The following is a 16,101-nucleotide window of genomic DNA, read 5'->3' as shown; positions in this document are numbered from 1 at the left end:
GGTGCTGAGTGCTGGAAGCAGGGGACGGAGGTGTTGGGAAATTTAATTACAACGTGTGAAGCCAAATGGGTCTAGGGCTTAAAGCTACTCCAGAAGTGTGAAGAATAATGATTGCTTTTTGAGAGCTCTCATTTCCCAAGAATGAACAAGTCTGGGGAAAGATGAGCTACTTTGTTTTTTGTTTCTTTTCTTTTGAATATTTTTATCAAGTCTTTTGCTATCAAGGCTTCTAAAGTTTTTGCCAGCAAACTCAGACCTCTATCTAAAGAAAGATTCCTCTTGGGATAGTCATCTGACTACAGCAATGACTTGCTTGACCATGGAGAAAACTAGCATTTGGATCTGCAGGGGAAGTGCCATCTTTGAGCTCTAGTGCCACATTTGATGACAGAACTTTTTTTTTTTTTTTACACTCAGGAGGGCTTCTATGAAATCCTGTCTAATTCATTAAGCAAGCACAGGCTGGAAATGAACCTGAGGTCCCTGCCCTTTGAGAGCTCAGAGTCTCATGCAGGGGGATGTGAGATCCACTACAGATACAGAGACAAGCTTATACGTGACATTATCATAAAGCAAATTGGGGTAAGAACTACAGCAGATTAATCCCAGCTGGAGGTCCAGAGGAGGCCTTCCACAGGAGGATCTGGGCTATTCCTGGAAAGATGAGCAGCACTTACAGAAAGGAAGGTGGGAAGAGCATTCCAGGCAGAAGGAAGTGATGAGGAGGTACACAGGTGTGTTTGGGGAGAAGAAAAGAGGATGGTAAGATGGGACTGAAGGAGAACCAAGAGAAAGAGGGAAATAAAGGGACAAGAACTGCAATGAACACGAAGAGCCACAGAGAATGGAGTCAGCACATCCAACAGAAAAATATTTTTAACTTTTTTTTTTTTTGGGGGGGGGGGGTCAAAGATACCTTAAGGGTCTGAGGGGATGGCCGAGGAGGCAAAACGGAGGATCGTAACACGGATGTGGAAGAAAACTCAGACGAAGGAACCATTTGAACTACTTGGCCTTCGGCTTGCTTTGAACTGTTCTGCCTTTCTGTGCGGCGTCACGTGGATCCTCACCATTCTTCCTAAGAACCATGCTTCTGTCGTACACGAATGTGCCACGATTCAGAATCCTCTTCTGAAGGGCAGTGAGTGGAAGAGGGAAGATACACTGGTGTCGCCTACCGACAAGAACAGGAGGGGAAAGCTGATGCTTCCTATCACCCTGTGGCTCACTTCCTCTCCTGTACCTGATCTGGACTTCAGCTATGTGGAAGGGACACAAGGACATGGAGAGAGCAGCTGTCCACCCTGAGAAGACCCCCTGCATTTTTTGTTTTTTGACATCACAGCAGGAGCAGAATTCCAAGTAGGCACGCTGCCTGCTGTTAAACGAATAAACTGGCAGTCCGTCTGTGATGTTAGCTTGGCGCATAAGTGGAATCGCAAACATGCAAGGCCATCAGGACCGGCACCATGCTTGCTAGGAGCTCCCAAATTAAAGCCAGGGCGAGGTGAGCTCCTCACTGTTACAGTAACTGTGGAAAACCTTTCCTCTCATGGACAAAGCATATCAGAAGCATTCGTTAGCATCCGGTGCAGCATACCTCAAACTCCAGATAGTGATCTTTCAGCTTGTACTCATCCACATCCTTGGCTTTGACTTTCTTGTCAGGGGGATAGGAGCGGTGCTCAGCCAGCTCAGTGGTGATCTGCTTCAGCTTCCTTTCGTGAGATTTCAGTTGTTCCTCCTGCGGGAAATTATTAAACCAGTTAGTGCAAAAGGAAGAAATCAATTAAAAAAAAAAGGGTAGAGTCCCTTTAAAAATCCTTTATGGTGGAAGACTTTCATTTATCAGGACACTCCAAGGTGCCTCTGCAGGAGGCACATCCTTCCAACTGGCCAGTGTGGGTGTATTTCTTCCCAGGATGTCAACCCAGGCCAGCCTCCCTAATGAGGCCCCTTACTACAAAACCAAATGGCTTCAGAGCCTGTAAGAGATGCAATGTCACCAAGTTGGGACAAGACCTCTGAAGAGAAACCAGAACAGACAAGTCACCATATGAACAGCCAAGTGCCTATCCTGAGTACCACACAACTTGGCTTCTCAATTTCATGCTCACTCAGCAATGCTGTTTGTGTGCCTATCTATCAGAACAAATGAGAGTCTATCTGTAAACTTCTTTCCTTTTTGAGAGATAAGCAATACTGCAAAGAAATACTTCTTCTCTAAAATCTATCATATGCTATTAAAAAAAATGTGCTATCTACACTTTTCCCCTCAAAAGTAGCAGAGGGTCTCACTGCCTTCAACTTCATTGACCTGAAGTAATCATTTGATTAAAATGTACTCATTGTTGCCTGAACAGCATTGTTACAGGTTCCATGTGCCAATATAATATGGTTGGTTCTATGTCAGAGGACTTCCATTCTAGGGGTACCATTTATACCTCTTTGGCAATAAGCAACCTAAAAAGATATGATACTGAATCCTCTTGCCAAATTTTAAAGTCTTGAGACAAAGACATTGGAATTCTCTTGCATTCCTAAAGTGGTGTGGCAGCTTACTATTCCACTTCCACATGTAAATTATCCAAATTCTTGATTATAAATTTTACATGTATAAGAAATAAAAAGGTAAATGCAAATGAAGAATTGATTAAATGAGGTGATAAGTATGTTTTTACATAACACCAACATAATTTTAGAATGTAAGTTTCAATGCAGTGAGGCGAATAATTTAAAAGACTACTAGAAAATTAATAATTATGAATGCTAAATTAAGATTATGTAACATCCTTGAAAATTTTGTGGCAAAGACATCCAGAAATTATAAAGTCACATATAATATCTTAGGAATTTCTGTTAATAGTGTACATCTTAAAAGCCAAACGAGGGAAAAAAATTTCAAGTCTAAAGCCATCAAAATAGAAAACAATGAAAAATTAAAAAGCAGAGAACAATGAGTGCAAAGTTGAACAGAAGAGGTAGCAAGAACACGTGGAGGGAAAGAAAGATGACAAGATTCATTCTTAAATGCCACCAAACACTCAAAGACAACCCAGACAGGTATACACTGTGGTCACTGAAACCTTATTCACCACAGCTAAGATACAGACATGACCTAAGTGTCCCCACAAGATGCATGGATAATGAAAATATGATATGTACACATAATAGAGTAGTACTCAGCCTTTAAAAAGAAGGAAATTCCATCCTATGCCACAGCATGGATAAAACTGGAGGACATTATCCAAGGTGAAAGAAGCTAGGTACAGAAAGACAAATGATGTACAATCTCATATGTAAACTATATAAAAAAAAATCAAGCTTATAGCTATAGAAAGCAGAATGATGGTTACAAATTATGGGGGAACAAGGGGATTGGGGAGATATTAATCAAAGAACAGAGAATTTCAATTAGAATGAATTCAAGAATTCTTCTGTTTTCATGGTGACTATAGTTAATAGTAATGTATTATATATTTCAAAACTGCTGAGAGTTGGGCATGATGGAGCAGGTCTGTAATCCTAGTGACTCAGGAGGCTGAAGCAGGAGGATCACAAGTTTTAAAGCCAGCCTCAGCAACTTATTAAGGTCCTATGCAACTTTGTGAGATCCTGTCTCAAAATAAAAAATAAAAACAGCTGTGGATGTAGCTTAGTGGTTAAGCACCCCTGTGTTCAATCCCCAATACTGATAAATCAATAAGTACAAAATTTTCAAGATTTCAAATGTTTTCATCAGAAAAATAAAATAAAATAAGTATGTGGCTTGACAGATATGTTAACTAGCTTGATTTAACTGCTCCACCACGGACATATGTGTCAGAACATCACACTGTATCCCATAAACACCTTCGCACCTTCTTTTACACCCAACTGCAACACAGAGTCCTAGGAATCGGAAGCCTTCCGAGGAGAACCTGGCTATGCCCCTTCTAACCTTGTCCTCTCAGGAGGAAACAGAGACCTAGAGAACTCGATCTAGCACCTGCTCAAGGCCACCGACACAGCAGGAGTCCATCCTCCCAACTTCAAATCCTAAGTCCGCTAGGAAACACTTTCTTAAACCCAAAGGGCGGCTAAACACACACAAGCTTCAAAACCTACTTCCCAGTGTTTTGGTGCCGACCTCGATGCTCTCAGGGCTCCTCAGACTCCCTGGGTCCCCAGGTCCCCACACGCCTCCTGCCAAGGCTCTCCAGCAGGAGGGATGCACTCAGGTCTATGTGTCCTGCACGCTCCAGACCTTGCAATCTCTTCCCAGTTACTACAGCATTAAGTGCATATGGCATCTGCTTACCACAAAGCACACTCTGACCTAGGCATGAATTTTACCTCCTTGACTGAGTACGAACTCCTCGAAGGCAAAATAAGGTTCACGTCCCCTTTTCCTTTAGTCTTCCAGTGTCCAGTAAGGTACGGAGCAGAGACGATAGTACATGGCACTAACAAATACCTTACGCTTATAAACCAAGAGCTGAAACCACAGCTGTAACTATCTCTACAAAGCTCACCGTACCTACAGGTCCCTCAATCCACAGCAGCTGAAACACAGGGTGCTCATACTACTTCCTCTGTGCTGTTTTAAGGGAGAAAGGTGATTTATAAGGCAGTGCAAATTACAAGTAAAATCTATGATGCTTGAGACCTATCAAACCCAAGAGGTATGGATTTTAGAATAAAGAATGTGCCATTGACTCCGTCTGAGAGGGCTACTGCTGAAAGTACCATCATGAGAGATTTTTCTTTAATCATTTCAGGTTTAACACAATTTACAGACCTTAAACACAGTGTCCTTAAACACACTTCCACATGATTCAATTAATTGCTTTATTGAATCTTTACTGTATATTAAACACAGACTCCAAGAAATAAATAAGAAACCCATCTACTCTGGAAAAGCAGCTCAGTGAGACCCGATCTCTAAAGAAAATACAAATTAGGGCTGGGGATGTGGCTCAGTGGTCGAGTGCCCCTGAGTTCAATCCCCGGTACTCCCACTCCCCCCAAAAAGTGAGTCTGTTAAGGAAAGCATCCTAGTTGGATCTGTTTTACTTGGAACTGGAAAGGGTAGACTGGAGGAAAGCAAGGGTGGGGGCAGAGGTACTTTGAGTGGCCATACAAATGTCCTGGCCAGAGTTTTCCAAAAAGAGGCATGTGCTCTCCAGTCAAGGTGACCCAGTAGGAGAGTTTTAAAAATCAGTATTGAGAAGTAATTTTAAATTGCATAAAAACCATTGTAACTCATAACTGCTGAATTTGTTGACAAGTTCTAGAAATTTCTAAATGGAGTTCTCAGGCATTGGGAAAATTTTAAAGATTATTTTCTAAAATCTAAGTACTGTGAAGTGTTAAGGTTTACTATCTGGGTTGACAACAGGGCATGGGGTATATTTTATTTAAAAATACACATTGCTCAAATATTTAGTATTGATAAGGTGAATGATTAAAAAGGAAACCCTGTGATCTAGGTGTAAGAGGACAAAAGCCTGAAGTAAGCAACACTGGGTAGGATGTGGAAGATACTTAAGAGGTAAAGTGGCAGGATTTGGTGACAAGGTGTGACATTGGGTGGGGTGCAGGGGTACAGTTCTGGCCAGTGAGGAAGGCAACCATTAAGAGCGACTTCCTTCACTGAAATGCCAGGCTCCCAAGGCCTGCCCCTCCCCAGGCCCTTAGCACAACCTGAGGTCCAACCACAGAGAGGAGGAGGGTGGGGTTACTTCCCTATGAGGAGCAAGCACAGGACACACCATGGTTCCTGATCAGTGTTCACCATTTGGTCTGCACCCCAAAAGTTAATATTTAGTGATTATTCATTGGTTCAAACTTTTGTAAGAGAAGAGTTGGAATTCAAAGAAACTGGAACTAGATATCAATCAGGAAAGTGACTTCATGAGATACGAGTATCCAGAGAAGCAGCAACAGACCTAAGGGAGGCAGAAACTGCGACAGTGTGGTGTGTCTCAGTGTGAGCTGCACTGTTTGCTGGCCGGTCATCTGGGACATATGAGAGAAAAACAGGCAAATTTCCAGGCACCAGACTGGATCTGAACCACCTGGCAGGATATTATACTGTCCCCAGATAATTCTTGTGAACATTCAAGTTTGAAAATGACTGCTTTGGTGGGTATAAAAGAGGCCCTGAATAGATCCCGAAGGAGGCTAATCATGAAATTCTGTGTCTCCAGAAGGAGGGGGGAAAAAAAAAAAAAAAACTTCAAGTTTTCAAATTAGTTTTCCCACCCCCAACAGAAGAAGAAAAATGTGCTTTGGCAACACTGCCATGAAAAACAACTAGAGAAGGTGACTCCTACACAGTGGACTTGTTCAGGAAGAACCACACTGCACCGGCAATAATCAATTTTAATAACTGAGACTAATATGTTTTGGATGGCAGACAAGAATAAATTAGAGAGAAGCTCTTAAATGACAGGGTGATGAACAATATGTCTTCAAAATACCAAATAATCTTCTAATTGAACGTTTAATTTTTTTCCTTAATGCTATCCTGCTCTCCCCCACCCTGAGCAAGGTACTCACATTGCTGTAACATGTATTTTATAAACTGCAGCTACCCAAGAGGGTCCTGGGGGGACAGTGGCCAGCCTGTGGGGGCATGGAGAAAGGAAAGGTGGCCGGTCTCACAGAGGCAGAACCACTGGGTCACTGCAGTGGTTCTCAGTGGGAGGGGGTGGATTTGACCCCAGAGGACACTTGGCGAGGTCTGGAGATGTTTCTGGTTATTAAACTTAGCGGGGATGCAGTTGTCATCTACTGGGTGGAGGCTGGGGACACTGCTAAACACCCTGCAGTTCACAGGACAGCTTCACACAATGAAGAATGATCCGGGTCCAAACGTCTACAGCACTGTGAGATGGACTGGGCTGAAGAGGAGAAACCAGCCTGTGAAGAGCTGGGGCGTCAAGGGCCGCCTGCCTCAGGACTCGCTGGTGGTGTGCTGTGACTCTGCACAGACACCGGCAAGAGTGACCACGGGGGTGAAGGCCACACCTCTCTCCTGCACCAGCTATGTGTGAACTAACCCCTCCAGGACCTGCTTGTCACCATGTGCGTGGTTTTATATCATACTTTCCAAACTGTCCTGTTACCCTCAGTAGTGAAACTTTCTTTTTTGTAGATGAAATGATGACCCAAGTGAAGCCATAATATGGAAACCATCAGCCTTAAACGTATTCTAGAACCTCCTCCTTTCCAGAAGGAAAAGAGAGACCCAGAAAGCCTTGGTGGTTTAACAGGTGGTGGCAGGGAGATACTGCTCACATCATCCTTTACTCTAGAAGTTAAGTTCCTGAAACAGCAGAGCTGTCTTGTCTTAGGTGACACTGGAGGATGCTTCTTTTTGGCTTATTGCTTTCTTACCTAAAATCTTAAATCTGTCACTGATCATATTACATGTATTCCCCACTCCATTTTTGTATCTCTGTGGATGCATATCCAGAATAAAGAAAAATATTTTTTAAGATTATGCATTCTATTTTTGGTTCTGGTGTAAGACACTGGCTTATATGAAAAAATGTTCAACATCTCTAGTAATAAGAGAAATGCAAATCAAAACTACACTAAGATTCCATCTCACCCCAATTAGAATGGCGATTATCAAGAACACAAGCAACAATAGGTGTTGGCGAGGATGTGGGGAAAAAGGTACACTCATACATTGCTGGTGGGGCTGCAAATTAGTGCAGCCAAGCTGGAAAGCAGTGTGGAGATTCCTTAGAAAACTTGGAATGGAACCACCATTTGACCCAGCTATCCCACTCTTTGGCCTATACCCAAAAGACTTAAGGATCAGCATTCTACAGTGATGCAGCCACATCAATGTTCATAGCTGCTCAATTCACAATAGCCAGATTGTGGAATCAATCTAGATGTCCTTCAATTGATGAATGGATAAAAAAATGTGGTGTATATATATAATGGAATATTACTCAACCATAAAGAATAATAAAATTATGGCATTTGCAGGCAAATGGATGAAATTGGAGAATACCATGCTAAGTGAGATAAGCCAATCTCAAAAAACCAAAGGACGAATGATCTCGCTGATAAGTGGATGATGACATATAATGGAGGGTGGGAGGGGGGCAAGAATGGAGGAAGGAGGGACTGTATAGAGGAAAAAGAGGGGTGGGAGGGGTGAAGGGGAAGGAAAAGATAACAGAATGAATCAAACACCATTGCCCTATGTAAATGTATGATTACACAAATGGCATGCCTTTACTTCATGTACAGAGAAACAACATGTGTCCCATTTGTTTACAATAAAAATAAATTTAAAAAAAAGAGCCTGCTTTGATAAACGTGCTGGTTTGCCTGTTTTCTTGGCAAAAACACATATAGAGGAATACATTTCCATGTGCCTGTGACTTACTAGGAGATAGCTCATACACAAATAGGACAGCAGGGCCTAGGAAGTGAATAAAAAAGTACATTCCACAGTGAGAGAAGAACAGGGAAGAACTCTGATGTAGCTCTAAGATCCATTATGTTTCTGCAAATGACATGCTTATTAAAGCCCCTCTTTACTCCAGGGCACTTTCTGTCCTGCTTCTTTTATAGAAGTGATGGTGAGAAAGACCCATCTATTAAAAAATGACGACTAATGCAAAGTCCACAGGGAAGTGAATGAAGAAAACTCAACTTCCGAAGACATCTTTTGCTTCCAATTTTCTCCTCCCCTAACTTCCTATAACATGGTTTTCTGTTTATGTGCTCCACTTGTGACTGTGTATGTGACATATGACTAAGTAACCAAATTTAAAGCAGGGAAGGATTTGCCTTTATGGGTTTGTACTTTGGTTGGACAGATGGAGAAGCTGGCCAGCATACTTTCTGGTCATAATTATTATCTTGGAAAATTAAACGCCTTTCTGTCCTGTAAGTGAGCTGGCTTGGTCCTTTCTATTCTCAACAGTGTTTCTGGTCATATATGAACAATGCAGTAATAACAATGCTTATGTAATAACCACCCAATACATGTTAATAATATTTATGAATGAAGGGAAAAAACACAAAAGAATCTTTCTAGAAATTACGTGCCTCTCTTCTTACTACTAGTCTTTCTGATTTTTGTAAATTTATGGCAAGATTCGTGCATATTCTCTTTCCTCACTTCCTTACTATCTTCTATTCCTCTCTCAAAGAAGATCAATATAGTCTATTTCCATCAGTCCACCAAAAATGCTATTGCTAAGTTTACCCAAGGACCTCACTGCAAGCTCTTATTGGCAGGTTTTGTCTTTATTTTACCTGATCTTCTCCCTTTTCTTAGCACAACATTCTCCATGTTGGTTATTTTTATCTAAATAACTTTTCTTAAAATGTTGTTTCTCAGGTATCTTAGTCTACTTCCAAGCCCTATGGGCTACACTACTTAGAGAGAGAAAGAAGAAAAGGATCCAGGAAAAGACTCGGAAAGAAACAACGTGAGGAAATGAGGAGATGGTGAGGTGAGGTTCCGAAAGCCGGGCCAGACCCTGCAGTCCTGGGCGACGGCCCTTCTTCCTCCACTTCAGCCATGAGAACATCTGTTCTGTACTCTCAAGAATTTCCATTCCTACCTGTTTCCTCAACAACTAACTTAGCTATTTCTCCTCTAGGTTACTGGATATTCCTTGAGGCGCCCTTGTGCTTCTCACAATGTCTTCTTCTAATGCTCCTGTCATATTGCAACGGAACCGCTTCTAAAGTACACATCTGACCATATGAGTCTTCTGCTTAAAAACTAATGTCCTAAAGACCCCCGGGAACCACGGAAGCCTCCCAAACGATACACATGACAAGCAGGCCTGCAACGGTCTGAGTATGCCCCTGCCTAAAACTCACACTGAAGCTTGATTTCCACGGGCAGGACTGGGAGGTGGGACCTTTAAGAGGTGATCAGGTCGTGAGGGGGTCGCCCTCACCAGTGGGCTAAGGTCATTATGTTGAGGGTGGGTTAGTTACCACAGGAGCAGGCTGCTCTAAACCTGAGTCTGAGCCGCTCAGCTTTCTCCTGCTCACGCCCCTTACCAAGGGATGCCCTCTGTCGTGTTAGGACTCTGCAAGAAGACTCTCATCAGGTAACCCTGATGTCAGACTTCCCAGCCATGGAAATGTAGGGAATACATTTTTTTCCTTATAAATGACCCAGTCAGTGGTACTCTGTCACAGCAGAATGGCCTTCGCCTACGTCCACAAGGTACATTTCTAACTTTTTCTCAAAGCTCCTCAGGTAACTCGGTGTGGTTCCTGCTTTCCAGCGTCTCCCCTCTGGGCCTCTGTTCCTCTGCTGGATCATTCTGTTATCTCATCTCACAACCCACCTATTTCTCATCCTTTAAGCTTCATGTGAAATATCACACCTCTTCCTTCGCCTCCAAGGCCACCCTAGATGTCCCTGCCCTGTGCCCACACAGCCTTCTGGACTTGATCCTTCCTGTACAGCTATCGAGTACTTATTCATTTGTATTTATGACTCCTTCAGAAGTGATCCTGGGTTTCATCTGTCTTCCTAGATCCACAGCCAAAAACTACCTTTGAAATACAATAGGGACATACTATATGTTTATTAAATAAATATATCATTGGTAATTATAATATGAAAGTGGTGAACAACAGCTAGTTAACGACAAAACCTTTGTTGACCATTGTCAGATGAAATTATTTCTACTGCTACAGCAATAAGAACTTCATAAAGACATCAACGTGGCTCCAAAATCCTTAACTGGTCAGTGTCAACAGGGTTACTGGACACAGGTTTAAAATTCACAGAGCCTCAGAACAGAATTTTATGAGATGACAAAACTTGAAAAAAAATTTTTTTAAGAAACATAAAGAGAATTTTATGTAAACATTTGTGGAACAGAGCCCTAGTGCGCTTTATCTTGATTAGCTTAGAAAATGCAAATGTTCCACTCAGCTCTTCTGAGGGGTAAGGAAGGCCTTTCCCATACTACTGTGAGCAGGGGAGTTTCTGAAAATATGTTTATATCCCAAGCACTAAATATGGTAAATGCTCAATTAAATGAACTAATGAATGAATGAATGAAAAGCTTGCTACTAAGTCAGGACACTGCCCCAGCTTTAGCCAGTTTAAAAAAAAAAAAAAAAACAAAGAAGTATAACTCAAGTGTAAAATATGCTGGTATATTACATTTTGCCCCATTTATACAATATGCGGCAAGGTCTTCCATCTGCCTTCCAATAAGGAGCATTATTCCAATACAAATATTAGCAAAATTATAAAGGACTTTGTTCCAAGTCCACAGCACCATTGAACGAGTTACCTGAGATAATTTCGTTGTAGTGGCAGGCAGAAGCGGGCGGCTAAACTTCTTCTGAGAACCAATGGCTGCTGGAAACGGTGGTGCGGAAAAGACAGCTGCCACGCAGTTGATCTTGCTTATCCATCCCTGCATTTCCTCTGGACTCCTATGAGAAATGGATACGTCTATATGAGGATATTTCTGTGTCTAAGTGCATCACACCTTGTCCATTGCTCATTGTTGATTTTAAATGGCACATAAGATCATTTATTCTGGGTATAATTATCCCTAACAACCCCACTGGAGGTTAACATTCTCGAGAGCAATCACCAGGCAGTGGAAGGCTCTGGAACCTATCTACGGTCATCAAAGGATAAGACTAAGACAATGCCCCTAGAATACAGAAGGGAAAAAGAGATATATTCACTAAACTTCTTTCTGTTGAAAACCAGGCTAGGCCAAAAGTTAATTAAGAAATTAATTCATCTCTTTTAATCACACAATTTTATTTTAAAATCTGACCGAAGCATACGCTGAGGGAATGTAAAAGGGCGTACCCACTTGGGAAAACATTTTGGTAGTTTCTTTGAAATTTAACTATGAATTTATCATACAACACATTAATTCTACTCCTTCGTTGGTACTCAAGATAAATAAAATATAAAGCTACACCAAGACTTGTATGTTGATGTTAATGGCTCCTTTATTCCTAAGAATCAAAAAAGGGAAACAACCCAAGTGTCCATCAACTAGTGAGTGAATTAAAAAATCGTGATAAATCTACAAAAACAGTATTCACCAACAGTGTGCGATACTGATCCATGTGACACAGGGCATGGATGAACCCCCAAAACTTTAAGCAAAAGAAGGCAGACACACACGCACACATACACAATACATGTTGTATGAGTCCATTTACAAGAGATGTCCAGAAAAGAAATATACAGACAAAAAGTAGAATCAGTGGATGTCTGGGGCTGGGGGTCCGAATGCGGAGTGACCACAGATTAGGGGATGGCTCTGGATGATGGAGTGTTGTAAAACGACTGGGGCTGGCTGCACCATTCTGTACGTTTACTAAAAACTGTTAAAATTACATTCAAAGCTGGAGAGATTATGGTAGATAAAGTAGAGCTTAATAGAATGCTAAAAAGTCCATCTGAGAGGAGGCGGACATCATGTGGTATCATATTTTTAATTTATGTGTCATTATATTCAGAAAGCCCCTCACTGACAACACGGAACAAATACCTGTGAGTTCATGACTGAGCCATGAAACAGAAAGATAAGCCACCATGCGTATGTCCAACAAAAGGTGAAATAATCATTTAACCATTTCTTTTACTGATTACTCTGAAAGAACCCTGCTAACCTGAGACTGTGCAAGTTATCAATTCCTCATTACACACAATATACATTTCTAATTACCTCTCCAAGCGACTTTGGTATGGGTTCTACCTGAAGCAAGGTGATCTCCTTAGGTATTATATCAGATATTAAAAAATACTAGAGAACAGAAAAATTTAAAAGACCTTTCCTGACTAATAGCTGTAATTATACATTTGGTTATGAATCCCTTTGTGGTGTTAACTGTCCCATTCCCAAATTCAAAAACCCTTTGTCATATAGCACCTCCTGTCAGCAATTTTACCCCTTTAAAAGTTCAATGGCCATAAGTTTCCATCGCTCTTAGTCTCATTTTTTTTTTCTGATCTTACATTGCCTCCATCAGGCGTACAGACACTTGTACTCACTACCTTGATGTCAATCTTCAATTTAGTTGGGGTCAGCTAATAATATGAGGTTGAGGATGATTCCAGAGTCAAGCTCAAGCCACAAATCATTAACCCCTCTGGCAGCTCCCTTCTGAACACCCAAAGTTCCTCACTTCCCAAGTCCAGGATTCTTTAAGTGGAATGCTCGCTATTCATCTGAAGTCTGTCACTGGAACTCTTTCCTTGTTCATTCCCTTTCCTTGTTCACAGTATGATTTTATCTTTTCTTTCTAGTATAATCTTGGGCATTCGAGCTCCAAAAGAAAAGGAAATAAGAGATCAGGAAGAAAATTTACACTTAATGAACAGTTTCTCCGTAACAGGCACCCTGAGAGCCACTTCATACGCGTATCAAAATCTCATCAGAATAAAAAAATAATTAAAAAAAAAAGACAAAAAAATCTCACCAGGACCCAAAGAGACAAACATGATTACCCACAGCAGCTACACGCCACGGCTCCAAGAGGTTAAAAAATTGTGGGTTACAAGACTGAGCTGGGAGATGGTGATCTGAACCCTGGTTTACTCATGCTATGACAGAACTTATCTACTGAAACTCTCCCAACTTATTAACGAGGACACTGAGTTCTAGAGATGGTCAGCGGCTAGCTAAAGGACACAGGGATACTTCATAGTGGACCAAACAACTAGAACTCAGGGCTCCTATGTTTTTGTGCCAGTCTTCTTAGGTAGCTGTTTCCCTAATGAAACCAGCTCATGACATTTCACTCCAACTCAAAAAATTTCTGCTACAGAGCCTGATTCCACTCCTTAGCATAAAGCCGTGGTAAGAGAGCTAAAAACCAAAACCAAGTAAGAACCAAAGCAACGAGACGTACTGGGTTTGAAACAGCAAGACCCGCCAGTCGGCAGTTTTGAGCTTAAAGACATTGGGCTTCTTCTCATAGTCCGTGGCCTTGGACGCCAGGGCATGGTGCACACTCACGGCGTTTTTCAGGTCCTCTTCAGACAAGGCCTTTTCTGGCTTATATTCATCCTGCAGGTGGGTACAGAGAAAGCAAAGACAAGAGTGTGAGATGAGACTCCCATTTCTCTCTCTCTTTTTTTTTGCTATGCTGGGGATTGAACCCAGGGCTTTGTGCTTGCAAGGCAAGCACTCTACCAACTGAGCTATCTCCCCAGCCCCCATTTCTCTTTTTAAGACCTAATGGTGAAGATTTTTAAAAGTTCATAAAAGTGCATGAAAAAAGTAAAACGAAGGGTAAGAATTTGTAACTTCATAAATGTCAAAAGGTAGCACGATGTGTGAAACGTGCTATGAATGAGTACCTAAAAGGCAGTCAAAAAATATTCTGAAATATGATAATTAATGTAGATAGGTAAGGAAGGCCTACCTATCACATGCAGTTTACAATCACATGATATGAGGCTCGATTTGACAGTTACTGAGAACTGGCTTCAGGATCAGATGGACAAATGCAAAAGTGGGCAGATATCCATCAACACAATTTTACTGGAAGGTGGACATACAGCTCTAAAGACACTTCGTTTTGCTGCTGCTTTCTTTTGGGGGACTTAATATGATCAACAGAAAAATGAACAGTAAGTAAAATATAATAATATTCTCCAGCTCTTCTGCTGAAAGTAGAAAATCAATTTAATAAACAAGAGAAAGCTTGGCTCAACTGCCACACATTTTAAAAAAGGCAAAATTACGTAAGAAGGCAGGTGACATACACATATGCAATTTTATTTCTGGACATCAACTGCATAATTCATAGAATTTAAAAAGGGTCCACCGTGTGGAACCCCTTTAAAGATAACAACAATAGAAAACTCCAATTAGTAGGATAATAGTTAGAATTTAAAACAAGTTTGATACTATCTATACATTGCAGATGCTAAGAACTGTTATAGGAGATTGATTTCTAGAGTTTAAGGCCCCTCTTCCCATATTTTATAGAATATGTAAAATAAACTTGTATTTCTCCTGTAAAGAAAACACACTCATGCACTCCAAAAACCCCTTCTAAGTTGCAGGAAAAGCCCAAGGGAAGATTATTCCCTTATTGGTTTCACAAATTTTCAGAAAAAAAATTAAAATCCCCTTACAATATCATGATACCCAAATCACACACAAATCAAGCAATTCAAACCAACCACAGTTGCTAATTCGAACTGAGTCAAAGATAAATCAGGAGGCTGCTGATCATTAATGATCACTGTCAGAGGTGGTACTTGAAGGCAAAGGTTTTCCCTTTAAAATACAAAGTTAACACCAGGAGCAATACAAAGATCACCCAAATTTACCATGACCAAGTTTCCACAGTGCGATTCCTACAAGTCTTATTTTGTTAAGCCTCAGAGGTTACAAATGGCTATTGACACTGACAGTCTTCTAGAAAGGTGAGATAAATAAAGGAGAAAAGGAAAATACTATAGTAAGTACAGTAGGTTTACACATTATCTGTCCTCATATAACTGCTGCTCATTCATACAACTATGATTCAGTTATGCTTTGAAATCCTTCTTGTTCTTTTTAAAAGGGGTCCCTGCCCTCCACCCCCAGCCCCGGTGATTTAGCATTCTCAAGATCCATGACTCTTATTTTTATTAGAACTGGAGTTTAAAGAGGAGCTAACATGATTATGATTATAAAATCTGCTCCAGTCTTAGGATTATGCCATGAAAGAACCCTGCCTTGGTCAGTCTGGTCCATTGCCCAATGTAACCACTTAGTTTTCAGACAGGAATCTGAGGTAGATAAACAATGGGAAGGGAAGAAAAGACCAGGGTCAAAATGACCTCCAGAGACTTAGCATGCTACCTCCACACCGGTCCGCTAACAGCGGATATTTCAGTTTGCAGAGACAGTAACCTAGAAATGTGTGTGTGTGCCCTTTGTGCTATTCTAGATCAGTGATTTAGACTTTTATCTTAATTCCTCTTCCCTACTGTTTTCTTTTTTGTCTGACTTTCTTAAGATGATTATTTAGCGCCTTTGTTTTTCATATTTCTTCTTGAAGGAAGAATTTAAGGTTTTTTGTTTTTTGTTTTTTTCTTTAAGTATGAGTCACACTGTGTAATGGTTTGGA

The 16,101-nt window shown here is 41.1% G+C and overlaps 1 protein-coding gene across 6 annotated transcripts in view; it reads right to left on the bottom strand.

The window, feature by feature from the left end:
* PSD3 (pleckstrin and Sec7 domain containing 3) overlaps positions 1–16,101 on the bottom strand; it is a 593,519-nt gene that overhangs the window by 32,804 nt on the left and 544,614 nt on the right. For all 6 annotated transcript variants that reach the window (XM_079143340.1, XM_079143339.1, XM_079143341.1 and 3 more), the window contains 3 exons: positions 13,885–14,042; positions 11,292–11,436; positions 1,601–1,744 (listed from right to left, as the gene is read on the bottom strand). In XM_079143340.1, coding sequence (XP_078999466.1) covers positions 1,601–1,744; positions 11,292–11,436; positions 13,885–14,042 — 447 coding nt within the window. The remainder of the gene's footprint in view (positions 1–1,600; positions 1,745–11,291; positions 11,437–13,884; positions 14,043–16,101) is intronic.

This window comes from Sciurus vulgaris, assembly GCF_902686455.1.
Source record: "Sciurus vulgaris genome assembly, chromosome: 5".
NCBI lineage: Eukaryota > Metazoa > Chordata > Mammalia > Rodentia > Sciuridae > Sciurus > Sciurus vulgaris.
This window is presented reverse-complemented; position numbering and strand designations above follow the sequence as displayed.